Raw genomic sequence first — 27,047 nt, 5'->3', positions numbered from 1 at the left:
TATGGCCCTGTTCACAGTGGGTGGGCTTCAGATTGCTTCCCTCTTTGCCATTACAAGCATACAGTGGGTGCTGAACCACATTTTATTTCACCTTTTATTTTATGTAAATGATTGTTGCCTCCCCCTTTTTCAGCTAGCCGTAGCTGTTGGGCACTGCTCTTCATTTCAGTGCTGGGGTGTCTTGGTCCCCCGTGATGGCCATCATGAATGCCCTTCTTGTTTTGGCTTGGTCATTCAAAGACCCGGCGGGTGAAGCAGGGATTCAGATAAAAAACTCCCCAGCCACATTGCCCAGCTGGTCCTCTGGAATAACAGGGTCAGCAAGATGACACTCAGCTGTAATTGGGTAGAGTTGAGGTCCAGTATCCGGCTACAGGAACCTTAAAGAGCATGGATGCTCGAAGGGATCCTTCCCTGATGGTTAACCTCTTAATCAAGAGGGGAATATTGATAAACCTATGCTCAAAATTCACCATTTGTAAGACATGCAGTCAAACTATTCCGTCTCAGTAGGCAGTTAGAGAGGATCCAGTTTAAGTGGCAAGATTTCACCCACTGTTCTTCCTTCAGCCTACAGGGGTGGCTAAATGCAACTACCCTCTACCCAAGGTGGGACAGAAAGATGAAACTTCAGGTGACACGTCTTGAAGGTTTACACCCATGGAGGGACGGGGTGATTTTGCTCCAAGGAGTCCCTCTTGAGAACATTTCCTCAAGAAGCACATTGGTAACCATAGACAGGTTGGACAGCAGTCTGTTAAGGTTGGTTGGTACGTGGGGTGTGGAGACTGACTTTGGGGCAGCGAACACATCATCGTCTTTAAATTAAGAGCTGTTCCCCTTTCTCTGAAGGCTCTCCTCCCTTCCATTCAGGGCAGACATGTCTTGATAAGAACAGTTCCCCCCACTGTGTATCACGTAAATCACCAGGGAGGCCCCGGGTCCCTGCCTCCAGGTGGAACAGAAACTCCTGTTTTGAGCCTTTTTAGCGTCTGGCTTTACTCAGGGAAATCTAGGGGTTGTAAACTGAGCAGCCTCCTGTCTGAGGCTCCAACCAGAAGTGGAAGCCCTCTAATGGCCTCAGTTCGGCACGGCTCAGACCGACCTATTTGCGTCAGCAGAGGCAACCCATTGCAGAATGTGGCCCTCCCTTATGGGTCAGGGAGGTCCCCTTGTCTCTAGAGCGGCCAGAAGGATTGTTTTCCTCTGATTCCCCAGGTACAGATTTCCATGGGTGATTAAAAAGTGCTGTTAATAGCCCCCTGGTGGCCAAGGATGTACTGGTTTCCAACACTTGGCTCACAGTCAACACTGGGCCCTATTAGTCAGGGTGGACCGTCTCTCCCAGGCAGAGGGTCAGAAATGGCTCCCCAAACCAGCAGTCCTGCAGCTCTGGGCTTGGCCTCTTCTCAGAGAGGGCTCTTTATTCTTCATCATGATTTAACTACTGCCCCATTAGTGGTGTGGGTTATCAAACATAATTACCACAATGTCTATTCATTAAATTGTATATTCTTGAATTAGACTGGTCTAGTTGGTTGTCTCTGTGGCAGAACTATGGTTTGGTTTCAGACTTATTTTGTATTAACTGTATTTCTACATGCTGTTATAATTTTATAAAACAGTTACATACTGGTCTCAACACAATGTGCTTGTATATTTATATAGTATACAGTTTACTATGTTCAACATCTTAGTTTGGTGAGCTACAAAATAAATACTTAACCTGATGGGGCTGTTAGGCTGTGTCTAAGTACAGGTTATTCTCTGGGAACCATTAAATTTAATAGCAATCCATCCGACGGTCCAACCGACTAACCTACTTTCCCTTGAGCCACACATTATGTATATATATAAAAGGACAATTGGCCATTTTCCCATTTTGCCTTTATTTGAATAACAAAATGGACATTCTACTCATAACACATAATGCATTAACAATACAAAATCTACAAAATGATACAGTTCTTTTGTTCGACAGGTAATAACTGTACAGTATAAATGGATACAATACTGTTTTTTTTCTTTTATTCAATTCATCTATATTTGGCACTTGACCACAAGATGCTACTGAAGTGAAGTGTGGGACTGAAGTACCAGATCACCTACTTGAAATGTGCAGAAGCCCAGATAATTTATCACAAGTGTTCCCCCCCACAGTCCTCATTCATCTGCCTGTGAAGACGACTGTATCGCATGATGTTTATAGACCAGCGGGGAGAGGCAGGTGTGAATGAAGTACAATGTAGGCAGTAAGGAGCTTTCAGTAAGCCCTTGAAAAACACAGTGAGGTCTGGTGGATGCTGCCGTTACTTGCTAACCAACGTCAGTGCTTTGTTCTGTTAGTTGAGTATATGTTACTGTGTGTCAGTCATAAAAATAATCTCCATTATCACAGTAAATTGTCTGATAGTTGTATGAAATCTGGGACGGATGAGGAACAGATGTTGCACTTTTGGAGACTGTTTACACATCATTTATGCACAGTACAAGAAAAACTTAAGCCAATGTTTACAGGCTCCCTGGGAAATATGATGTCAGTAGAGGGATGGGGGAAGACTTGGGGTCAAACTCTCAAAAAAGGTAAAAGGAAGCTACATACACTAAAATGTAGCAGCGGATATGCAAAGCTGAAAGTGTGGTCCTCTCCTCTTTAACCTCTCTAGCATAAATATGAGTGAATATACTGTACATCTTTCTTTTATATCATATTCGTCAAGTAAAAGAAAATAAAATGTCATTAATCATCACATTCCAATAATTTATATAAGTGAATTTCTTCCATTGGAGCAAATCGCCACAATGTTACCACAGAGTAAAAGAATATACAAGTACATACTATATATTCATATTAACATCTAACTTTTTTCTTTTTTTTTTTGCTGATACACTTATTGAACCATAGTTAAACAAAAAGAATCACAGCTCGGTTTATACGCATATGTCCAGTTCATGTATTCATCAGTAAAATGAATGTGTGTGTTTTCGTGTTAAGTGTGTGCGTGTAGATTTGTGCGTGTGTGTGTGTGTGGACACAGAACTTGGCATAAAAAGTCACTTTCAAAAAGAACAGATGGTTGTAATCTGTTGTCAAAATATTCCCCTTCATTTACAAATCTCAGTCAGTTTTGGTTTGATGTAACATTCCTCCAAAAGTATACATTTAAAAAAAAGAAAAAAAAAACATTTTTCATTTTTAAAACACAATTTCCCAGATCTCCTGTCTATATAAACCATACTGTAAGCTGTGAACATTTGTAGTCCCAGACTCACATACTTCATTTCATCCAGTGTTAATGGAGTAAGACTGCAGTATTTTGTAAAGATCCGGCCATCATCACACAACAACTCGAGTCAGCAACAAAATAAGCACAATTCCCTTTAAATAAGGAACAATGCTTTCAAAAATAACAAATAAAAGAATAAAAAGAAACAGCAAACTTGGATTCGGCTCAGCGTACCTCACGAAATCTGTTGGATTATCCTTGCTGGCTGTCTTCTCAGACAGAGATAGCACGGCTTTGATTCAGTGTTTAACAAGTCTTTGATGGGATTTCAGTCCTTTGGGTTATATTGGTACCGTATACGAGACCCGTGTTGTCTCTAGCTTCTGACCAGGCATAGAGGCACATGTACAGAATGTGCATGTGAGTGTCTGAAAGATTATATATGCATCAGGCTTTTGGTATTTGTAGTATGTAGAGTTGTATGTTGGCTAAATGTGTGTGTGTGTGTGTGTGTGTGTGTGTGTGTGTGTGTGTGTGTGTGTGTGTGTGTGGCGTGTGTGCGTGCATGTGTCTCTATAGGTCAGGTGATCAGATGTCAACAATCTCAGATGGGTCAGCTGGGAGAGATTTCTGAAAATGTGTTAAATTAATCAAAATGAGATGGGGAAAGTCCAGAATTCTACTGCCCAGCGCTGCTGGGATCGCACTGAAGCAGCCGGACAATGGAGGGATCGTTCTTCGCTCCCTCAACAAACTCCTCAAGGGACAGTTTACCTGAAAGGGAGAGAGCGAGAGAGAGAGAGAGAGAGAGAGAGGGACAGATTAGAGCTTATAAACAATTGTCTTGTTTATTCATTGCAGCAGATCTCAGATGATCAAAAACAGAAAAATAAAGAGCAGATATCTTCCCTGAAGTGATGTGACACATTATTTTATCAGGTCTTTTAAATAATATTTACAGAAATACTTTTCTTTCTAGTTAATTAACGGCTTCAATTTAGACTGCTAGAGTGCTTCTACAGATTTTCACCAGTGTTGCCAGATTGGCCATCCGGTTTCCCATGACGAAAATATATTCCCATAATCCCATATTCCCATAAATAGGCCCATATTCTCCACTATGTGGTATAATTGGGAGTTCAGTGAGCTCGATACGCAGAAAGAGACTGATAACTGATCGACCAAACCAAATTTCAGTTCATTAGAACTACGGTGAAACTGTTTTCGTATTAAAATCATCATATGGTCATAGCTTTCTGATATAAACATGTAAAAGCTCACATAAGTGAAGAGCTATAATGTTTAAAATAAAGTTATCCACAGAGACCTGAGGCACGTTTGAGGCTCTGATCGGGCTATTTTGTGTCAGTCAAACCCGGTAGAACTGAATTTGATTAGGCTGGTTGAGAACTGTACAATAATACTGTGACACTGCTTTCATAGACTAGATTTCCAAAGTAATTTTTATGAATTACTTTCATTTAGAGGCTTTAAATAAGCTACTGTTTGAACAGAAACAGTGAAACGAGTGTCTGAGGAAGTCTTACCATCTCGATTTGAGTCCATCTGCCTGAAGATCTTGTCTGTGCGTTTCTCAGGCGTGGACTCATCCTCAGGCATCTTCATCACAGAGGAAACCATCTTGTAAATAGCCTGAAGACAGAGAGAACAGATCATTTACATAAATATTAGTATGGAATCATAATTAATAACAGTTAAATTAAAGCTTTTTGGTCAGTTAACTCACTTAAATAACACCTAAGTAACCTCTAACTAAAAGTAGTTTTAGTACATTTTAATAAAGACAACCATAAAGAGCCAGAAGCACAACTGCAGGGTTGTATGAAGCAATGTTGCATCAGCTGGATTGTTGCATGAAAAAATAACATCTCAGTGAAATATACAGTATATACGCCCTATCAGTCAACTTATCTCTTCTGGGAGGAAGATAGATAAAGGATTACTTTAATTTAGGTTTGGCTCTGGGGCCTGATATGACTGCAGGGAAATGAACAGGATGTCTGATATTAAATAGATGATAAATTGACAAGAGTGAATGTGTTTGCCTCACTGTTCAGGTTTGTTTTGAGATATTTAAAGCTGAAGCTGTTAGTATTTATTAGTATTGTTTCCAGTGTTTGGCTTTCAACCTGCCACGCAGTTAGAATCTGTCAGATCATCTGTTGTGTATATCTGACTCCATCGCACAAACACACGCAGTGATTGTGATTAGGGGCTGCAGGTGTCAATTGTATTTATTATCAGTTAGTTAGTTGGTGTATTGGTTTGTTTTAATGAGATGATCAAACACGTAATCTTAATGAGCAGCTCCAAGCCTCTGAGAAGGTGTACTTAAATATTTGGCATTTGTAATAGATGAATAAATAATTCATCTTAATAATTTACATTTCTGTTAAACCACTAATCGATTCATTCTTAAATTGAATATCTTTTGGACTATCGGTCAGACAAAACAGGAAATTTGGCCACAGATTCTTGGTAACTATTATTTCATGGATGTGGGAAGTAAGTGAGGTGTTCCGTTAATCTGTTAATTATCAATATGTATAATACATTTATAATAGTTCCTGCAACGTCTTGCAACTTGCAGCAGGTAAGAGCTTTCCCATCGCTCGCAAACACATTGAGGTGTTTTGGAGAGACACTGATCGTCCTGTCAGACCAGTCAGACCACTGGAGAGAGTTCAGTCCAGTTGTATGTGCCTCGGTGTGCACGTGTAATCTTCTCTCCTGTATGAAATGGCTGTATCCTCACTGCCCTGCATCATAATAAACGTTTAAAGTTTAATGCTTGACTTCAGTGTTCTTGACTGCGTATCTGCTGTGGATAATTTAACATACAGTATGTTGGTGTTAGTTTGCCGTCCGTCTATAATTGGTGTAAAATGTTGTTAATCACTAGATATTATAGACTAAACAATCCATTAATCTGAAAAAGCTAATTATAAAATAATTGATGGATCTGTAATGAAAATAATCAGATGTATCAAGGCTACACATAAATACACCTGCTCACTTTACAGACACCTAAATAAAGACTTGGAGGAAGGGATTACACATTCTTTGGCACTCTGCTCCATTTAGCGCCGGGATGTGCGATGTAACAACATGTGTAAGGGACTGCTGGTGCTGGTGCTGGTGCTGGTGCTGGTGCTAGTGTGTGAGTGAGTGTGAGTGTAAGCCTGCTTGATACTATTTGTTGTAAAGTAACCCTGGAGCTGCTGAGGAAACGATGGGGGGGGGCCACTGCTCTTCCTAGAATCGCTTAGTTGTTTGATACAGTGCTGAGTCAATATGAAGATCAGAAGACGGCCGCTCCCTTCTAGAAATACACCACAGTCAGGTCTTATTTAGAGACGTCTTAGGGCCTGAGAGGGACTGCTGGTTTCTAAAATTACACAGCAGCTGGTTTTCCTGCTGGCAGTCAAATGGTGCAGAACACAGAAGCAGATGGATATATGATGTAGCAGCTGGTGTGGATGGCTGAGCAAAATGTTGCTTCACAGCGCAGAAGTACTTATAGGATCAGGGAACATGTTGTTACCATGATGGCATGCAATGGCCACTGAAAGTCTGAGGGGGTATATAAAGCTAGAGAAGCAGAAAGTCTGAACGGTTGAGAGAACAAAGCATGGAGGGAAATGAAGATAAAAGGGACCAAAACAGACTAAACAATAACAGTAAACCCACCGTTACAATCTCCAGCATCTCTGCCTTGCTAATGTATCCATTCCCGTCCAGGTCGTACATACTGAACGCCCACTTCAGCTTCTGGTCCAGTCGGCCACGTGAGGTCACACTCAGGGCGATGATGAACTCCCTGAAGTCTATGGTCCCATCTCCGTTGGCGTCAAACGTGCGGAAGACGTGCTCGGCAAACTTGGAGGCGTCTCCGTAAGGGAAGAAGTTGGCATAGATCTTCTTGAACTCCTCCATGGAGAGAGCGCCGCTGGGGCAGTCCCGCAAGAAGCCCTTGTACCACTCGGTGATCTCATGCTCGGTGAAGTCCGTGTTCTCCATCAGGTCCTGCATGACGTCGGGACGGAGCTTGCTGTTCTGTTTGCCCATGGTCGCTGCTTCTGTTGAGGCTGTGGGTGATGTGAGGGCAGTGGCAATTTAGACTGCTGAAAGAGAGGAGGAAAGAGAGAGAGAGAGAGAGAGAGAGAGAGAGAGAGAGAGAGAGAGAGAGAAAAAAAAAAGTTGTTAGAAATAATCTGACATGACCTTGAGCCTTTTTGATACAAGAGGGGGAGGGAAGACGGGTAGGAAGGACAGTGATGTAAAAAAAGGAAAGAATAATTTCACACATAAAAATCTGGATTAACCGCTCCTGTAAAAGGTAGCAGTTTCAGGAGTTTCCGAAAACAACTTTTGCTTTTCTTAAAAACATATTTATTAAACAAGTTTAAACCTGCAATAACTGGCTTTCTGTGTGCTTGGGGGCTATATCTGTAGCTGCTGAAAACGAGGCTGATGAGAGAGGCGATAGTAAACCAAAACAAACATTGAAGTTGCCAGCCTGAAAGAACCTAGGCAATGAGCCGAGAGACGCTCAGAGTTGGGTGATAACTCTCTGAGGGTTTGTCATTTGAAAAAAAAAAGAAAAAATGTTTTGATTGATTAGAGGAGCTTTAACCTTAAACAGCAAATGCCACATACTCAATGAGTGCCGCTATATCTTGGGTCATCATCTACTAATTAAAGTGCTCATGAGACAAGATGCTTCAGGATCTGCTTGGTTTACCGACTCTGTAGAGTTTTAGGATGTCAAAGCGCCCTAACATTAAGCTGTTTGCGTCAGTGTTATGACAAAGATCTGTTTTTGAAACTTGATCTACCAGCACCTGGCTCCCATTAACTTTAACCTCTGTAAAGAAATACTTTAAATGATGGAAAATATGCAAAACCACCTACAGTATTCAGTACAAACTGGATTATATAATAATTTTGTTGATTTAATTTAGTTTGGTGTAAGCTTCGAGACTGTTTTTATCCTAAATGGATTCTTTTTCATTTAGTTTGTTGCCGTTTCATTAGTAAATGCGAATAAAAAATAAAAAGCAATGACAGTGCATAGGATAAAAAGAAAAACAGGGAGATAAAATTGCGTATGTGGTCTTGTGCACATGCAAATCCAGTCTCCCATGCACCTGCGACACAAGACCACCGTGTTTTCGTGACACACAACTACCGAAGATGCACAACTACACCCACACTTACAGTGTTGATAACCTCATGCATGCCAATATGTCAGTGCACTGCAGATGCACCTTCTTCCATTTCCTGCAGGAACTATGATGCCTCAACACACACATGCACATCCTCTGTATTAAAAGTAGAGAGAGTGTACTTACTCAGTTCGGGTTTTGAATGAAAAAGACTAAAAAGTAAAGTCCAATTTGACATTCCAGGTGCATAATAAAAACACAGCTGAATGCATATACATGAATGCTAGCCACAGAGCTGATCCAACTTGTCTGACAAAAAAAGAAAATCACGCTCCTCCGTAACGAATGAGTCGCTGCAGAAAGTGAAGAGGGAGCCTTAACACTCAACAGAGGATGCACTTCATCATCTAACCCTGCAGCTAATAAGCTTAGCACTCCCCCCCATCAGACCAGCTAGCTGCTGCTGAGCTCTCCGGGCTAAAGACAAGAGGGAAGCTATTCTGAGCTTAGTCGTGGATAATGACTGTTAAAATCAGTAATGTCAGGTCAGGCCAAAGAAAATTACCGTACAGGTATGTTGTTCCAGAAGGGGAAGTAATGATCTGTCAGCTGTGTGTTTCCAGTCAATGTTTGTGGCTTCTCTTACTTTGGTTAAAGAGCTAAAATATGAAAGGGATGGTTCATAAAATGTAAATAAACAAACATGTAAAAAAAAAACAGCTGTCTAACTAATATCACTCAAAGCAAATGTCTGTTTATGTTCTTAAGATGACCCATTGATTAATCAAGACTAAACAGGAATTATGTCTACTTCCCTGGAAAGCTTCAGTAGGAATAGGCACTTTCTGCCAATAAAAATGAACTCAGAGTTAATTTAAAGTGCTTCTAACAGCAACAAACACATGTACATAAGCAGAGGGTATTGGAAACAGGACTATTCTACGTGAATTAATTTGGCAATATTTTGGCAGTTTGAATTAAACAGCCTCCATTTTCATTAGTTTTGTTAACTGCTAATGCAAGGACTCTGTCGTTGTCTCCCTTCCCTAAATTTCACTCTCACATGTTCCATAAACAGCCAGCTATAATCCTTTAATTAACTCAGAGTAAACAGTGAGCTCTAGCAATGTGGCAGCTACCTCTAATGAGTTCCCTGCTGTTACCTATAGTTCAATTCAATACCAGCGTGAATGCTGGAGCAGCAAGAAGGAGATTAACACCTCTTTAGACAGTCATCAATCCTGGAAAATAACACAGCAGCAGCTTCACGGGGGGTGGGGGGGGGGATGAGTTCAATGTGAACTGCTCATATACAACCTTAAAACTAGATAAGTTACAAGTCTTAGTAAATTAACTACTGAAATATTGAACATACCTTACAAACACTTTTGTAGGTGTGTTTAAATTAAAATCACTGGTGAATACACACAGGTCTGAACTCAAAACATGCAACACAAAAAAAACTAAAATATATGATATAAATAAACAAAAACCAAGTATACCAAAATATTGCCACTAGAATAGAACAAACTGACAGTTTATTAGCTCTCAGTGGAAAATAATATATTTTAGAAAGCCCTTCAGCCACCAAATTAACTTCTTATATCTGTCATTCAAAGTCTAAATGCCATTTGTGGCCAATCTTCCATTTTGGCTTATTTTGGCTCTTTTTCTAATGTATCCTCGTCTCTTAAAATTATAACTAAAATCACATTAGTCACCCCTTTTTGGTAGTCAGTAAGGACCACACCAGCATCCGACCTGACCCAAGTGACATTTGCAGGTATGCTGCGGTTTAACGTGCTGCAGCTGAGCAGCTAATTAGCTACTTTTCCCTGGTGAATGTTTGTTTGGTTGCGCGTTCAACAATTGACCAACTATCTGGTTTCCATTGAGGCAGTGTAAGAGGTCATTTCTGTCCACGGATCAGCCAGTGTGACTTTAGAAAAGAAACTTACTATACCAAACGAGACTATAATAGATATACTCACCACAAGCCTGGTTCACTTTAACAAATAAATCATATTTGATGTGTATCTATCCACTTTTGTACAGAGCATCTCAGTACAGAGCGCACACACACACACACACACACACACAGACAGACTGTCATTCAGCTAATCAACCAGTCGATGTCGTCCAGTCTACCTCCATTCTTTTAATTCATTCTTTGTCTGATGTGGTGAGCTGGACCGCCACGTACTGTGCAATCTGCATTTTAATTGCTTAATGGATTGTGGAGCGTTTTCCATGATTATTGGGGCTGCGTTGTCATGACGACTGACCCGTACAATCACTCTCTTTCTTCTCAAAAAAAAAAAGGCAAACAAAAACATATTAGTTTACATAGCACCTTTCATTCACAATAGCGTTTAATGACACTTTCTGTGCAGACTGACAGCTTGTTTAATTGTTTGCTTTTAGCTGCGGCTCCAATCACACAGGAGCCTTTCAGACAGACTTTTTACATGTTAATGTGGAGGAACAGAGGCGACTGCAATGTTTCCCTGCCCATTACTCTAAATGAGGAAAGGAAGGTTAATCAGTGTTGTTCTCACCAGCTTTACAACAACAACAACATTGGTTATAAGATATATTCAGCCAGAGGTTTGATATGTTTATGTATAATACAGATTCAAGATCAATGTGAAGATGATTTATCTGATTAATTGATTGTTCCTGTTTTTTTCTCACCAACTCTCTAAATCCTAAATATATTAAATGTGCAAGGAATTAAAACAGAGGAAAGAGGCAAATCTTCATACTTAGAAGCTAGAAAGAGCCACTGTTTGGCATTTTTGCTTGATAAATGACTTAAAACTAACATTACTGACGCTTAGTTTTCTATTGACTGATCGATTAATCTGCAATATGTTTCAGTGCCATTTTAAACTGTTCACAAACCGAGGGGCACTTGCACAAAACAAGCAAAAATCTATCAATTAACTGAATTAGTAAATTAAATAGATACTTCAGTAGGAATTATGGTAAGCTTTTTAATCACACCTCTGTAAGACTTTGCACCCCCCGCCCCCCACAATAAAAAGAAATAGTTTCCTCCATTTACTAATAAATCAAAAACGCCAACTATTCCCTGATTCCAGCTTCTCACATTGGAGGAATTGTTGCATTTCTTCATAGTAAACTGAATATCTATATGTTTAGACAGTTAAACTCATCACCTTAGGCTGCGGAAAATTATAATTTTCACCCTTTGCTGACATTTTCTGGAAAGAAATTGAGCTGACAGATTGATCAATCATAAAAATAATAGTCAATTGCAAGTCTACTGTGTTATAAGAACTGATATTTGTCTCACACTACAAGCTAAGTATTTTTCTTATTTACAAACATCCTGCTGGTTTTACACGACTGGGTGAAGTTTCTGTGCGGAGTTTGCATGTTACTCCGTGTGGGTTTTCGTTTCCTCCTACAGTCCACAGACATGCAGGTAAGCTAAATTTTCACTGATGACTCTTTTCAACGACTGGAGCTTCATCAGAGCAAATGTTGTCCTGTCCCATATTTTCCTTGGAAACACTTTACTTTACGCTCCCGTAGTCAGCATCTAGAGTCAGTAGGGTTAATAAAATGTACTCAATAAATGGTTAATAACACACTATAATGTAGTTGTAAGCACATATAAGGTCATTTTAGGTGTTTATTGATGTACAGTATTTGTCAACAAGTGCAAATTCTCCTATGAATACGTCGATTAATAAACACTATATTATAGTTTGTAATATACCATTTAATAAACATCTATGTACTCCACACTGATTGGGTGGTTAAAATAAAGTGTCACCTGGCCTCTTTGTCCTGGCTGAAGGTTTCAGTGTATTTTAAAAGCAGAGATGATGGGATGAGAGCTCAGACCTCCACTGAACATCCCTTCAACAAGTCACCCTAAGAACTCTGCTATTTCTGGCTGTCAGAGATCACTGCCGACAATTAACCGTTAAGACTCTTACCTGCTGCTGCTGGCAGACCTTTGATGACGCAGTTACATAACAGAGGCTTTTTCAAGTGGACATGACACATGGTTGAGCCAGGTTTCTACTTCACCCATCTCCTGAGGTCAACACATGTGACTGAACAACACCGGGCACTGGTTTAACCTTCTGAGCGTGTCTGAGAGGAGAACAGGCCTGAGATAGAGTGGGTGACCTCACCTGTGCAGGTATTAGCTGACAGCCAACAGGCTGTCGCTTTCAGTTTCTAAAGACACTCAAGTACACACAAGATCAGCCTGTGAGGCTTTGAGACAGATTTAACTTCTAAAACCAACAACAAGCTCCAATGTACCACGCTGCTATTTAACTACAGACAATATTGTGACGCAACATCATCAGCGGCACCAACTGGAGAATCAAAGCAGAGAGAAGCGTCTATATCTTCTTATCCAACAACTGCTGAAAGCAATACATAAAAAAAACCATTAATTTCCATGAAATATAAATGGTATCCTATCAAAGACAAATACAATACAGCGAGGATGTAGAGCTGGATACTTGGTACCAATGCAGAAGCAATATTTGTCAGTACCTTAGTTTGGTTGAAAATGAACATTTTATCATTCAACAAAAATGTATTTATCTAGTATTTATTTATTCATTATTGATTAATGTGTAGATTTTTTTTATAAACTGAATAATAACAATACAATTCTTCAATCTTTAATGCCTTAGTTTGGTAAATATAAACATGATTTAATCCAAACTGCTCAAGCAATCTGTGTTTAAGAACCTTAAATACAATATATAGTATTTGAAATAGAGCTGAAACTATGAGTCAGTAAATGTATTAGTTGACTGACAGTGCCAGTATTTTTTAACTTAAACACAATTCTGCAGTCCAACAGCTGAACTCAATCTTGCTGCTTGAATCGAAAGCCTTTCACGCAGCATTCCTCCTAGAACATCTTGTTGCCCACTTACGTAACAGGCAGAAGTCTCCATTTATATCCTGCAGGTAAATCTTAACCCAAGAGTTCCACAGATAATCTAAGAACAGAGAGAGCAGAGTAGAAAGCTGGGAGGAGGCCGACAGAGAGCCAGCGTGAATGAAAGAGAGCCGATCGCAGATAGCGAGTTTATGAAAGCTACATTCATAATGCAACACGATCCGTCTGTGACCAGGCTGCAGAGCTGATTCTTCCACCTAACGGGCAAGCAATTATGAGACCTGGACGATCTGCAATCTGATATTCACACACACAGGTGAAAATGAAATAATTCTGTTGCATCTCAGCTGTGATAAGATATTAAAAACAGCAACCATCTGTGATTAGACACAACAACCTGAGAGGCTGAAGGTGAACGTGGTCTTGATTTCAGGCTCCACCACACACAGGCACACGTCTTACAGGATTGTAACATCACAACAACTCTCTTTCTACTCTGCTATTAATGCGAGTAATTTGTCTGGAATTGGACCATCAAAAAAGCTCATAGTTGTATGTTTGATTAACTCGCTACACAACGGGTTGAAACTGGTAATGTGTGCTGCTAGACTTTAACACATTTACCACAGTGCCATCTATTCAGTTTCATTCCCTCTCACTTACTTCATGCAACGTGATTTAAACAGCGCTGTAACGGTATATTTTGTGTAGTTATATTTAAGGTTTTGTAGAGAGATTTTTTTTTTCTATAGCTGCTCTGCCACACTTGTCAATGTCAGATGGACGGAGCAGCTTAAATACCCCAAAAGGGAGGGAAACAAAGCAGGCCTGTAAAGTTGCTGCAAACTCCTTACATATACTTTCAGTTTTTTTCAAAGCATTTTATCCTCACTGGGATGGACTGACCTTTTGTGCATGGAAATGTACACTCAAAACCAAACGGCACAGCATTGTAAGCCTTTAACATATACATTTTATTGGTAATATTCCTTTTTATTTGAATCTCTCTTTCTCTTTCTTTATCTTTATATGACTTCTGCTCTTACTGCTGAGCTGACCGGGCTCTTCTCATCCAACACATTTTATTATACCATTGGCCCTGTGTTAACCTACATATGATACATAAAACTTAACTGAACTAACTTCTTATTCAAAAAGGTCAACATCGGTGTCATAAAAAAAAAAAAAATACAGTGCCGGATGACAGAAACCGATGTGGTAGCAAACCTTCTACTAACAGCACATCAAAGACTCAACTCAAGACCGTCAAACAGGCTCACTTATATCAGCACATTAGAGTCATATCAGAGCAGTTATTACTCAAACCAACTGAAACTAGCCTCTATTATCGTAAGCAGCTAGGCCCGGGACAGCTAAAAACTGAATGAATTAAATAATAAAAGAAAACCACTCTCATAAGTCTGCCGTGTATGAACTAAGAGGTGACTGACTCACTTGTGCCATTTTGGCTCAAATTTTACGAGATCTAAAAGCGCTGACCGGCTGCTCTCCTATACATCTCCACACACCGTATAGACTATCTCAGATCATCTTTAAAAGGTCTTGTGGCCTACAGCCCGTCGGCGATCACATGGCTGATCAGCAGCACATTTCAAAGCAACCATCGAACACTGCAGCGTGGCATAGCATTGGGAGCACCCGTGCTCACGTTACAAGTATCGTGAAGAGGGCTGTTCAGTGTAGCATGCTTCAGTGGCTCCTTGAATATCGGACTGCAACTCTATCTCCTGTGTTATTTAGTGTGTAAGGTCAGAGCTGGTCCACGGTCGGTCCAATATGTACCAGAGTCTGGGGAAACTGACATCTTCAGCAGAAGGTTTGCTCTGTCGCTGTCAGGTAAACAGGACTTCTGGCAGTCAATTTAAAAGGAGGTTATAGCGATTTACAGCTAAGTCAACAAACTAAGATTTAAACAGTGAGATAAATGTAGAATATGAGACTGCAACAACTGAAAGTAAATGTCATTTTAAATTACATCTAATTACAGTAAAATACATGAAAATGTGAATTCTCTGGTTGTTCATTAACATCAAAACACCAAGACTGTATGTTTGTATGTGACAGTCTAGTCCAGTTTACAACTGATAAAATGATTGATGATGATCGATTGACACAAAATTAATTAGCAACTTTTGATAATCAATTAATCATCTTGGCCATTTTTTTCCTCACATTCTCTGGTTTCAGCTGCTCAAACTTGAGGATTTACTGCTTTTCTTTAAAATACATGATAATAAAGTTCATAGCATTGGACCGTAGGTTTGAAAGACATCACCTTGGACTATGAGAAATTGAGATGACCATTTCTTCACAATTGCAAATTTTTTAGCTTCCATATACAATTAATCAAACTAAATAATCAGCAGGTTAATCGATGATAAAAATACTCATTAGTCATTCATTAGTTTCAGCCCAAATCCAGTTAAGCTTCCTCTACAAGAGTGCAAACATAAGACAGTTTCAGATCAAACTCTTAAAACACAAACTAAAAATAGCCACCACTTCCTCTGTCACAAGTTTGTTTATTGCAATAGCACTTGTATTACAGTCTCTATCTGTCATTTCAATGGACATCAGTGGAAACCACACATTGGTAATCGCTTTAGCACTTCTGTCACCGCGACTCGTATACAGCAACACCCAGAAAAAGCAAAAATTGAACTATGAGCTTGAAACACATTTGAAAGAAAAACTGATGCCTTAAACCATTTCTCTCCTCCTCTAAATGTTGGTAAAAGTCCCATCCATCCTGCCTCTGAGAAATCTGAGGCAGCAACTTCATCATAATGCGGCACACATGAGCTCCCATTGTCAGCCGGAGAGCTTCGTGCGTCAAGGCGCTGCAGAAAACCACAATCATGAGATTGAGACGGAGAGACAGAGAAGCCATTATGAGGGAGCGAATGAGAACAAGATAAAAAAGTGTCACTGACAACAACTGCAAGAAGGCAGGCAGAGCTGCAAAACAGACTCGGGATTGGACAAACACACGCCGCCACTCACACACTCGCATCAAATTGTCACTGATTGCATGAGGAGGGTGCTGTTTACTTTGCACTGAATATCTAAATGTGCCTCTCTCCGAAAACAGCCTGTTGTAAAGACAAAAGGCTGCAGAGATGGAAATGTCAATCTGTCCAATGACTAAACAACCCCCCCCCCACCGATATCTGCTGCACAGCGTGTGTGAAATATGGCTTTCTGTCCAAAATATTATCTGTGTGACAGGCCCAAATTCCCTTTCTTTAGGTCTCTTTCTATATCCCAGCATCTGAAGCTTTCGCTTGCTTTTTCAGTTTTAATCCTCCACTCATCGTCCTTGCTTTCTCCCAATCACTCTCCCTGTCCACTTCCTTTTAAAAAAAAAAAAAAAAAAAAAGGGCTAATTCAATTCAAAAGGGCACTGACTGCAGCCCGGATGAGTATAACTACAGAGGATGCTGCCAGCGTGGTCATTCTGGCCCAAAACAAGCCCGCAAGACACCCACACCAACTAAAATAGAACATCTGTTCAAATTTAGCATGCATTTGTGAAGAGTTCAGCATCTTGAAATGTTTGCAGGGATGCTTTTGACACCAAGGGGGCTATTAGCTCGACTCCACCCTCGTGTCAGCACCTCCACAGGTCTTTAAATTTTCTTGCCATGTTGTGTTGGCTGCCTGAGGTGAGGAGGTGGAGCTGTATTTCACTTCAGTTTCGGGTCCAAATTTCCTAAAAGCGTATCGAGAGTTTGGAAGCAACGGAGCATAAAAAAAGATAGTAAGACTAGATGCCATTGCAGAGTCTGTGTGTCAATATATTCGAGCTACTCTTGTAACTGTAGCATTTCATTTTCTCCTTGTGTCCACTCGTATCATATCAACTCAGTCATTTCTGATCACTTCATGAACACTTCACGAACACTTCACAGGGACCACCAGAAGAAAATCAGCCGTGACAGGTCGTTGTTTACATCCCACACAAACAACCAAACCACTGGCATTCAATTACCACCAGACACAACAAATACATTTGCACACGGCCGGCGAGGTCTCTTAATTCTACAAGCCACTTTGAAAAAGGCAGCAATCTTGTCTCCGGTCCATTTCATCCTCAGTCTGACTTTAGCTGCTCGATTGTCTGGTGGGAACCTGACACCAATATGGTCTACTGGCAAAGCAATTACATGTAGGGTGGCAATTAATGACGATTTTCATTATTGATTATTTGTCTTTACAGTAAAACAGGAGGAAAGCAGTAACTCCTTACATTTGAGAAGCTGGAACAATTTGAGTGTTTGGCTATTATCAAAATTGTTGTGGCTATATTTTCTGTTGATGGATTAACCAACTAATTGCTTCAATACGGCTTGTTTGATATTGTATGTACATTGTATTCCCCCTTTTCTGACATTTTAAATGACTGGAATGAATTAAATAAATTATTTTATGATCTACTTGACCTGTAAGTAATTGACCGATTAACTGATAATAAAAATAACTCTTACTTGTAGCCCTAAAAACCAGGAAAACTTACGAATCCTCACATTTAAGATGCTGCAACGACTCAGATTAATATCTCACCAAAACTGCTGACGATTCTGTCCATTTGATCTTTTCATCATTGATCTGTTTACTTACTTTAAGTCGTCTGTTGCTGAATTTTTTGATAACTACCAATGCACTGAAGCTCCCAAGACTGCCAGCTCATTAGAGTGAAAGCTCTGTTACTGTACACCGGCTATATAATGAAGACCAGTATCCAAACACACTCTCTAGCAAAGACATTCATTCACAGTAAAACAAACATTTCAGCTCACCTGTCAAGGTAAAGTACCACCAGTCCAATAATGCTACTTCCTCTCTCCTGCTCTAATCCACTGACTGACTGATGTGTATTTGCTGAAATGAGATACCCTGCCTCACTCAGCCTTGTGTGGTGGTGGCAGGACTCCTTTTTCACTTCCTGTCCTCACTCATTGCAACAATAAAATATGGGAGTATGTAAAAGGCAGCAAAACTCATCTCTGGCTCCTCCGGGGAGTTCCTGCAGGGCAAAGAAGAAGCAGCCTCATCCGATTAGAAATCTAGGTAAAGCTTTATCCGCTGCTAGTGTCTTGTAAAGCTGCTGCACTGCAAAGTTATGGAAGAAAAAACCTTGTTCCTGTGATATTATACAGGCGAATAAAGAGTGTGAGTGAGAGTTTTCTAGCTGTAAGGTAAAACTGCTTCAACCTGCAAACTCATCTCACCTGAGCTAGAAAGCAACAACAACAACAAAAAAAAAAAAAAACCCGAAAAACTAAAAAAGAAAAAGAAAGTAACAGGAAGCAGACAAACTGCGAGGGAGGTACGGACCTCAAAATTAGCAACAACTTACCTCGCTTTTAAGTTGCTGTGGAAGGGGGGGGGGGCTGTTAAAAGTCTCTCTAATAGTCCATTACCGGTGCGAACGGTAAAAAGTTTCAGAGGCAAACGACGTGGGGAGCAACAGGTTGCAGGTAGCCTCGCAGGAGCAGGAGTTTTTTTTCCCGGCTGCTCTCAGTCCAAACTCTACCAAGCTGTTTCCCGAGAGCCGCTGCACAGACTCTGCTTAGCCCTGCAGCTTCTCGACGTGACGTCAAAGTCTGCCCGTCACGTGGTGCCGGGGCAGACCAATGGTGAAGCCGCGTTGTCCTGGCAACAAGATCCCGGCACCTGGACAGCGATTAGTATGTAAAGATCTGCACAGAAGTTTGTTTTTGTTTTTGTTTTTTACTTATAAATTCATGAGAACACATGGTTATATTATGGACATAGGAAGTGCTGGTAGTTCTGTGTGGTCTTGTTGGTACAGGCTTTGTAATATTTTGTAAATATATCAGGAATATGAAGAAACTAATATTAAACATCACTGCACAAGGTCCATTGTATATGGGTTTCATATCTTCTGTTTATTATATAGTTTTTTCTCTATTTACTGTATACTTTGCCTGTATTTATTTATCTTCATAGCTTTGATTTAATTGTATATATTTATATTTCCATGGCTCTGTTGCCCTGAGGATCAATAAAGTGTTTTTTAATTTGTTTAATCTAAACTCCAAGAACACTTTAGCTTTTAACTGCTTTCTCACTTGCTGTTAACAGCCTTTCATGGTCTTTCATGGATAAATGTAACATAAAACAAATAAAAGTAGCATTTAAAAAACATTTCCAAAGCCCAAAATAGAGGAAAAAAGATATAAGCTGTTTGTGTAGCCATGCAGTGCATGTGTCCGTAGCTTACACCTACCCAAATGCTTGTCTTTAATAATGCAGTTCAATGCAAATGTAATTTCATGCAAATGCACATTTCTAACCATAGTTTTGCATGCATTATGTGTGTCTCATCTGCATTGCTGTTTTTTTTTCTTCCTAATGAAGCGTATTTGCAACTAAGTCCTCTGCATGGATTCAAATGATAAAGATAAACAGTTGTAGACTTAATTTTAAATTCTTTACTTTAAATGTCCTTTTGTTTGCATTCCCTTACATTATCATCCAGTTTATACATAATGAGCTTACTTATTTCCGAGTATTGCACGATAATGATGAGACAGATTATGGTGATGATAACCACCATGCCTTTGCTGTGGCCCAGTACAGGTGTTCCCACACAGGCACATTGGGAGCCATGCTTTGCTTAAGATGATTAGTGGAAGTCAAAGCCACAGGGCTTATTCAGCCGGTGTTCCAGGGAGCATTTTCTTAATGGCCTTATAAAGAACACTGAGAACCCCTCCCTCCTGTTGACTCAGCAAAACCCTGACCACAGTGGCAGATTGAATGATTCGCTGCATTCAGAAACGAAACATAAAAGACAAGTTTTAAACGTCACAGAAACATGAATGACCCAAGCATGCAGGCATCACATTAGCTTGTGTGTGATAACAAATGGTGTTGCACTTCTTCTTTGCAATGTCACAAAAGCCCAATTTGATGGCTAGCGATGTTAAAATAATATAATAATAATAATAAAATAAATATATAGAGGAGTCATATATTCTGTGCCGTGCATTCGAGACCAATGTCCCTTGAAATTTGTGTGGTAAATGATCTTATATAAACCCTGACATTGCTATACACTGAGGTTTAGTGAACTGAGATGTATGCATGGGTTCATACCACAATGGTGACTCATGCAACATCAAACTAAAGTCAGCATGTCAGGCTTCCAACAATATAAAAACGAAACTTATCATAACTGAGAGTGTCATTATATGGCTTTATTACAGACAGAGAGATCAGAGGAAATGAGGGGTAGAGAGATGTAACAAAGTTCCCTGCCAGGCTCAAACCGGGAACATGGCGGCTCTCGTGGGCATCTTAACCCCTGTGTTACATGGACATCCCCAAAAATCATATCCCATATTGAGAGAAATCCATAAATATTACTTTTTCAACACAATGATGTACAGAAAGTGCCATGCAATCTGTGATCATATTCAAACTGTAATGAGCTCATTAAATTTACAAATATTGGTTTTGTCTTGTTGTGTTGTTTCACATATGCTCATTTATGCATCTTTATGTTTTAATAAAATATAACATATTACATATAAAGCCAGTTTAGAAAATAATGCAAATACACAAAATCACAAAAGCAAATGAAACAATAAATCAATTTCTAATGATCAAACAAAGACCATGGGTATGCATGACGTCTGCACCAATGCAGTTTCAGGGTAAGTAATTCAGCGTCATGGTAGCATTATTTGACATTGTAATGCTGTGAGTTTCTGACGTTGGCCAGCAGACAACATTGTTATTCACTCTTAACAGAGGTGAGAGCTCATCAGTGAGTTTGACCCTGGGGGAGAGTCCCTGAGTACTGTGGAGCTAGCACTGCAACCTCTGACTAATAGGTTTGCATAACATTGATCTGACTGGCTGTCCACTGAAGAGCAATCCCCAACTCTGCACTCACCCACCCACACATACACACATACACACACATATACACATACACACCAGTGAGACCTGGTCTGCCACAGCTCAAACGCCAAGAAGCTTTGAGCAGGAGAACCACCCTCTAAACCAGCCGGCCCCATGGCTCAGCACGGGCTCTGTCATTAGGTAACAGTGGCTTTAGAGACAATGCTAAGTAGCTGGTGCTGGATGGAGAAGCCACTGAGCTGCACAGTAGAAGACCATCAGCCTCTTCTCACTGATTATCTGTTACCTAACCAGAAGGCGCTAACCTTGTGCTGCTCTGAACCCACTGGGGAGCGTGGCCAAAGTTTTGTAGTGAGCTAATCTCTCTGGCAGCCATTCAACTGGCTGAGGATGGTGATCTTTCTTTCTTCACAATAAAATCCACCTGTAAGACGGCAGTACAATGCCTTTGTTCACGTTTCTGTCACTGTTCTCATTTTATCGTAAGTTTCTGTTGATTCTGCCAAATTACTGATCAATATGTGATATTATGATCCAGGTTAAGGGTGGTTATAGATGTCTAGTGTTGTTAAAGCTGGTCCCTATCAAAAGACAAAGCATGGGTTTCTGGACACCAGAGAAGAGAAGGTGATCCTCCAGCAGTCAGAGAACAAGGACGGCCCTACCGGGTCGACGTGTGCGTCATGAGCAGCAGACTAATGCTCGTGCTGACTGGATTACCACGCAGGTGAATTTATTCTCAACCAGGACATGCTGAGAGTTGCGTGTTGAGCTTCTGCAGAACCATTAGAAAGGGACACGAGTGTGAACTGTTTTTATGTTTGTGGTCTCTGCAGGGGAGGGAAAATCCTCTGAACATTTACAGGAACAACCCTGGGACAGAAACCCTCGTGGGGGGACACTGATGACCTGTCCTGCAGATGTCCACTAAGAAGTTCAGCAGGCTGAATAACAATGATTATCTGGTTATCATGGTAGCTGTCAGTAGGTGGCATATATTAGGCAGCAAGTGAACATTTTGTCCTCAAACTTGATGTGTTAGAAGCAGGAAAAATAGGCAGCATGAGGATTTGAGCAACTTTGACAAGGGCCAAATTGTGATGGCTAGAGGACAGAGCATCTCGAAAACTGCAGCACTTGTGGGGTGTTCCCGGTCTGCCGTGGTCAGTACCTATCAAAAGAGGTCAAAGTGGTCATGGCTCATTGATGCACATGGGGAGCGAAGGCTGGCCTGTATGGTCCGATCCAACAGAGGAGCTACTGTAATGCTGGTTCTAATAGAAAGATGTCAGAACCTACAGGGCATCATAGTTTATTGCGTATGGGGCTGCATAACATTATGACCAACAGGGTGCCCAGGTGGTCATAATGTTATGGCTGATCGGTGTATACACCTCCACAGTGTCCCCACTTCACTACTGTCTCCATTACACTCACAATTTTTACTTAAATATATCCTGCAGTTTGACCACACACCAAGATCCTGAATGAAACATGTTCAATACTTGGAGGACTGCCAATTATTAATACCAGCTTTAAAAGGAAACCAAATAGGAAGAGAGGTTTTGCAAGATTTGTGATAACATCTACAAAAATGTGACTTCCTCCATCAGTGTAAAACAATGTCTTAGTAAAACAGAAACTTAAAAGGGAACTTAAATGACATTTCTATGAGGAAATGGTTGAACAGCTTTACTCATTATTAAAATCAGTACATTTAATTAAGTAATGTAGTAAAATACTTGGATTTACTTGAATACTTAGATTTATATTCCACTACATTTCAGAGGGAATTATTCTACTTAGCACTCTACTACATGTATCTGTCCGCTATAGCTACTAGTTACTTGTCAGATTAAGAATTTACACCCAAAATGTGCAATCAGTATATAAAAGAAATAAGAAAGAATTTACAGCTTAAACTATGACTAAAACAGTTCAAATTAGCTTCACCAACTACAACATTAAAATGCTGCTCAAACAGCCATAAAAATAATGAAATAATATGATTTATGCTAATGTAACACTCACAGGAGCCATTTTTCTGCATAATGAATACTTTTACTGGTAATATGTTTGTACTTTTAATTTTGAAAACAGGACTTTCACTTGTAATGGACTATTTTTACACTGTTGTAATGCTACTTTTACTTAATCTCCCTACTTCTCTCACCCCTGTATAGTGGTGCCATGGTCTGGAAATATGTTCAGTGCTTTGAGACCAGCCAGCTATTGATTACAATTTATTGCAGACAGAGGACTGTAGCAAAATAAATAAATAAAATAAAATAAAAAATGTCCCCACAAAGTTAACGGTAATAGAAAAGACAGGAAAAAATGATAGGATCCCAAACAAGGCACCAAATAGGACTGCTGGCAAATGTCACATTTTGGGCATTTACCTGCTTCATTTCTTTACAGGTCACTTTTATTATTTTGTCTCTGGATGTGGCAGAAGAAAATAGTTATATATAAATAGAATCCAGAATAAATTGAATTTTTCATCTTTCCTTATTTAAGTGTGATTTACTTCTGCCAGAAAATAGAAAGAAGAATGCAGATATGACACCACAGCATTGAAATCATTTATAAAGCCCACAGCAAAGTCATCTGCATTGTTTTGGAGTTTTATTTTTATCTGCTCAGATGAGGCAGAGTGAAAAGCAACTACACCTTGACTTCAAAGAGCTCTGTGCTTCCGATAAGCTGAGTCAGGATGAGGCTGTGGACTCACGTCAGCAATCTATTATAGAGAGTTTACTTAAGTACTTTTTCACTTAGTGTCTCCTCTGCACTGTACCGTGACAAATGTGACACCACCGCTCAGGTATAAGTCCTCACCTGTCTGTAAACATGAGACCATGACATGCAATATAATCAATTCTGTCATATTGAGCCATAATAGAGTGTTTAATAAGAGGGATGGTGCAGCACTTTTATCAAATGTTTGGATAAAATATATGATGTATTTTCCTTAAAAACCTCCTGCTTGACCTCCTCGTGTTTGTTGATCAGAGAAGAGCATCGTCAACAATATTCAAAATGCTGTGTGATGATGCAGAGATATGTTTGCTGTGTCCACCACGTGAGTCAGCACTTTGCTAAAAGGCCTCCTGCTGTCGGACGTGGCGGCAGATGGAACTGGAGCTTGGCTGGAGAGCTGACCTGAGCTTAATGAAAGCCTAAATGAGTCCTGGCCAGTATAGACAGAGGGAGGAAAAACGTTGCAGCCTCAGATGTATGGAGGAGAGCACTGGTGGACTGGTGGAGGTGGAGGCAGGGGAGGGGAGGCGATCACCCCTCCAGTGACCCAACGTTCGAAAAAATGCTGCAGAAGTGCTCTCTTTGATGCTCCTATAGATAAAACATGATGAAATGCCTTCTATAGAGGGTACTAATACTAATCCAGACTAAGCTGTATCACCATAAATACATCTTTCTGCACGCTGGTGCTGCCCTTTTATTTATTTCACCTCTGCCCTTCAAACAGCCTGAGTCCGCCACTAGGAGGAGAGACAAAGAATGCACTTGAGAGGATGGGAGGAGGTGGATGAGAAAAAGGTCAAAAAGTTTGGGGGAGTGCCCAGGTGACAGAGGGGTGGAGAGGTAAGGGAGAAGAGAGAGCTGGGAGGAGACAGGACAGATACTTTAAGTTAAGGTGGTGAGATTATGCAACAGTGAAAAGCAAGTAAGCTGCTGATCTGCAGCTGCCTTGCACACATGGCCTTCCCTGATGCTCTGGCTTGTTGCAGGAACACACACACACACACACACACACACACACACACACACACACACACAGACAATCACATCAAATAACTCCTTATAACAACTTATTACCAAATTACCAAATCCAGGTGCTGCATTTTAAAAGCTGGATAGAGGGTGCAGACTCAATTATCAGATTTTATTTACAGATAACTTGAGTGAAAAATTTCGCTGAGAAATACAGAAAAGTAATAATGAAATGAAAGGTTCTAAATGTACATAAATGGCTAATTCAAACCACCTCAAGTTTAATATAAGGAGGCTGCATTCAAAAAATACAATAGATTGTCTAAAAATCTAAAAAGACAGTGACACTTTAACTCTCCTAATTTCATAAAGAATCATTGAAATTAAGAAAAGACACTGGACCCAAAGAATGTGATTCAGTAAATCCCTCTTCCAGGTCAAATTTGTCTTTTGAATCTCACAAGAAAAGAAAACAACAACAACAACAACAACAACAACAACAATATAGTCACGTGTTTTGAGGCTACTTTAATCTTTTGCTATGAGATGATAAAAGAGTAAAATAAATAGTTTTTTTTCCCCTTGCGTGTGAATAACAGGATACTTTTACTTCTCTGTCCTGTAAAAGCACATTAAGGCCATAACCTGCATATTATTTAATCATATTTTAACGGGTCACAAGGAGTAGATCACACACCAAACAGGTTGGGAACCACTGTCTTACACAGTGTGGCTGTTGTCTGCTCGTTCTGTTGATATGTTACTGCAAATGTAAAAACTCAAAGTAGAAGATGAGGTCATCCACCTTTAGCCTCCCAGTGTAAGTGCCGCACGTTATGTGTGCTGTGACAGCAGACTTTCAGCAGATAAACTAATTCACAAGTGAAGTCCCTGTGCTGCCACACAGACACATGTTGATGTATTATTGCCACCTAGTGGTTACATGTTCAAATGACGTTCATGTCCTACTGTAGGTTAGAGTACTTTTGGTTCTTAAATAGGTGACATTAAAGAGTCTTTGAATTATTGAAACTTTATTAAACCTTATCAAAATCATCCGACAGCAGCCTGCACACCTCCAGTTTGCACTCCTCTGAGTCTGATCCCCCCCCTGGAGAGTCTTTTGGGATCAGCTCCTGTCCTCAGCTGGCAAACTGGCACAGTTAGAGCCTCCTGCAAAGTCTTGAAGAAGCCAAAACTGCATACATTAAGAAGAACCTATTTATAGCTCACCTCGTAGATCCTGTTCTACATGTAGGCTGAGACCCAGGTTTGATTCCAACCTGCAGCCCTTTGCTGTATTTATGTCTCCCTCCTTTCCTGCCTATCTTCACCTGTTTTCTCACAATAAAAACTTTATATTTTGTAGTTTCTACAGCATGGGAATGTCTTTATTTTCTCTCCTTCTGTCAAGTGCTCTAACTACTGTTTAAAAGTGCTGATCTCTGATTAATGTGCAATACTCTGGCTCATTTGTTGTAATACTTCTGTTGAAATCTTTTAAGGATCTCAACATTAACCTTATCAGTTACTTAATACTATTATTCATTACACTTATGTTGGTCACATACTGTAGCATATAATTTCTATCTATATTGTCATATATTGTTTTATAATGTATATACTTATCTTATTATATTTCTATTTTGTTTTATTTTATATACCTATTTATACATTTTGTATTTTCTACTTTTTATATTGTGTTACAAACTGATCAATAAAGTATTTCTAATTCTGATTCTGTTTCAGTGGTAGGTAGGTTTCGCCAATTTGTACTCTATCTTTGATTTATTTATTAATTGTGTCACCAATGTGCTGATTGATATTGTATACCTTGTAGCTTTGACATTTAAATTGTTCAATAAAAAAAATTAAAAATAAATAAATAAATAAATAAAAAAACTTTCCGGTGCCCAGGGAAGGAAAAAAAGACAAGACAAGACAAAAACGCGACAAAGACAGAGGTACAGTAAAGATAATGTTATGAAATGATTTGTCTGTTGCAGAACGATAGTAACCTTTAGCCTAACACGGTTTGTTAATCAATAAATAGCGTTAGCTCGTTTGAACCTCAGT

The 27,047-nt window shown here is 39.9% G+C and overlaps 1 protein-coding gene across 3 annotated transcripts; it reads right to left on the bottom strand.

Moving 5' to 3' along the window:
- Positions 1-1,870: 1,870 nt before the first annotated feature.
- On the bottom strand, positions 1,871-18,931 carry ncaldb (neurocalcin delta b). Of its 3 annotated transcripts, XM_051390322.1 has the most exons (5): positions 18,700-18,931; positions 18,140-18,366; positions 6,939-7,372; positions 4,775-4,880; positions 1,871-4,001 (listed from the first exon to the last, which is right to left on the bottom strand). In XM_051390322.1, exons 3-5 carry the CDS (start codon positions 7,314-7,316, stop codon positions 3,907-3,909), a joined length of 579 nt encoding a protein of 192 aa, XP_051246282.1. In that variant the 5' UTR covers positions 7,317-7,372; positions 18,140-18,366; positions 18,700-18,931; the 3' UTR covers positions 1,871-3,906. The 3 variants fall into 3 exon arrangements, with proteins under 3 accessions (XP_051246282.1, XP_051246280.1, XP_051246281.1); XM_051390320.1 differs by lacking the exon at positions 18,140-18,366; XM_051390321.1 differs by lacking the exon at positions 18,140-18,366 and having other exon boundaries at positions 6,939-7,369.
- Between the last annotated feature and the right edge of the window lie 8,116 nt (positions 18,932-27,047).

Source organism: Dicentrarchus labrax, unplaced genomic scaffold (assembly GCF_905237075.1).
Source record: "Dicentrarchus labrax unplaced genomic scaffold, dlabrax2021, whole genome shotgun sequence".
Lineage (NCBI taxonomy): Eukaryota > Metazoa > Chordata > Actinopteri > Moronidae > Dicentrarchus > Dicentrarchus labrax.
Note: the sequence above shows the minus strand (reverse complement) of the source record. Positions and strands in the feature narration are given on the sequence as shown.

Bases quoted from the DNA above. Each gene is read 5' to 3' on its own strand.
- ncaldb (XM_051390322.1), bottom strand. From the start codon at position 7,316: ATGGGCAAACAGAACAGCAAGCTCCGTCCCGACGTCATGCAGGACCTG. The intron at 4,881-6,938 runs GTGGGTTTACTG...CTCTGTCTTCAG, and splicing joins AGATGCTGGAGATTGTAACG to GCTATTTACAAGATGGTTTC. The intron at 4,002-4,774 runs GTAAGACTTCCT...TCTCCCTTTCAG, and splicing joins GATGGACTCAAATCGAGATG to GTAAACTGTCCCTTGAGGAG.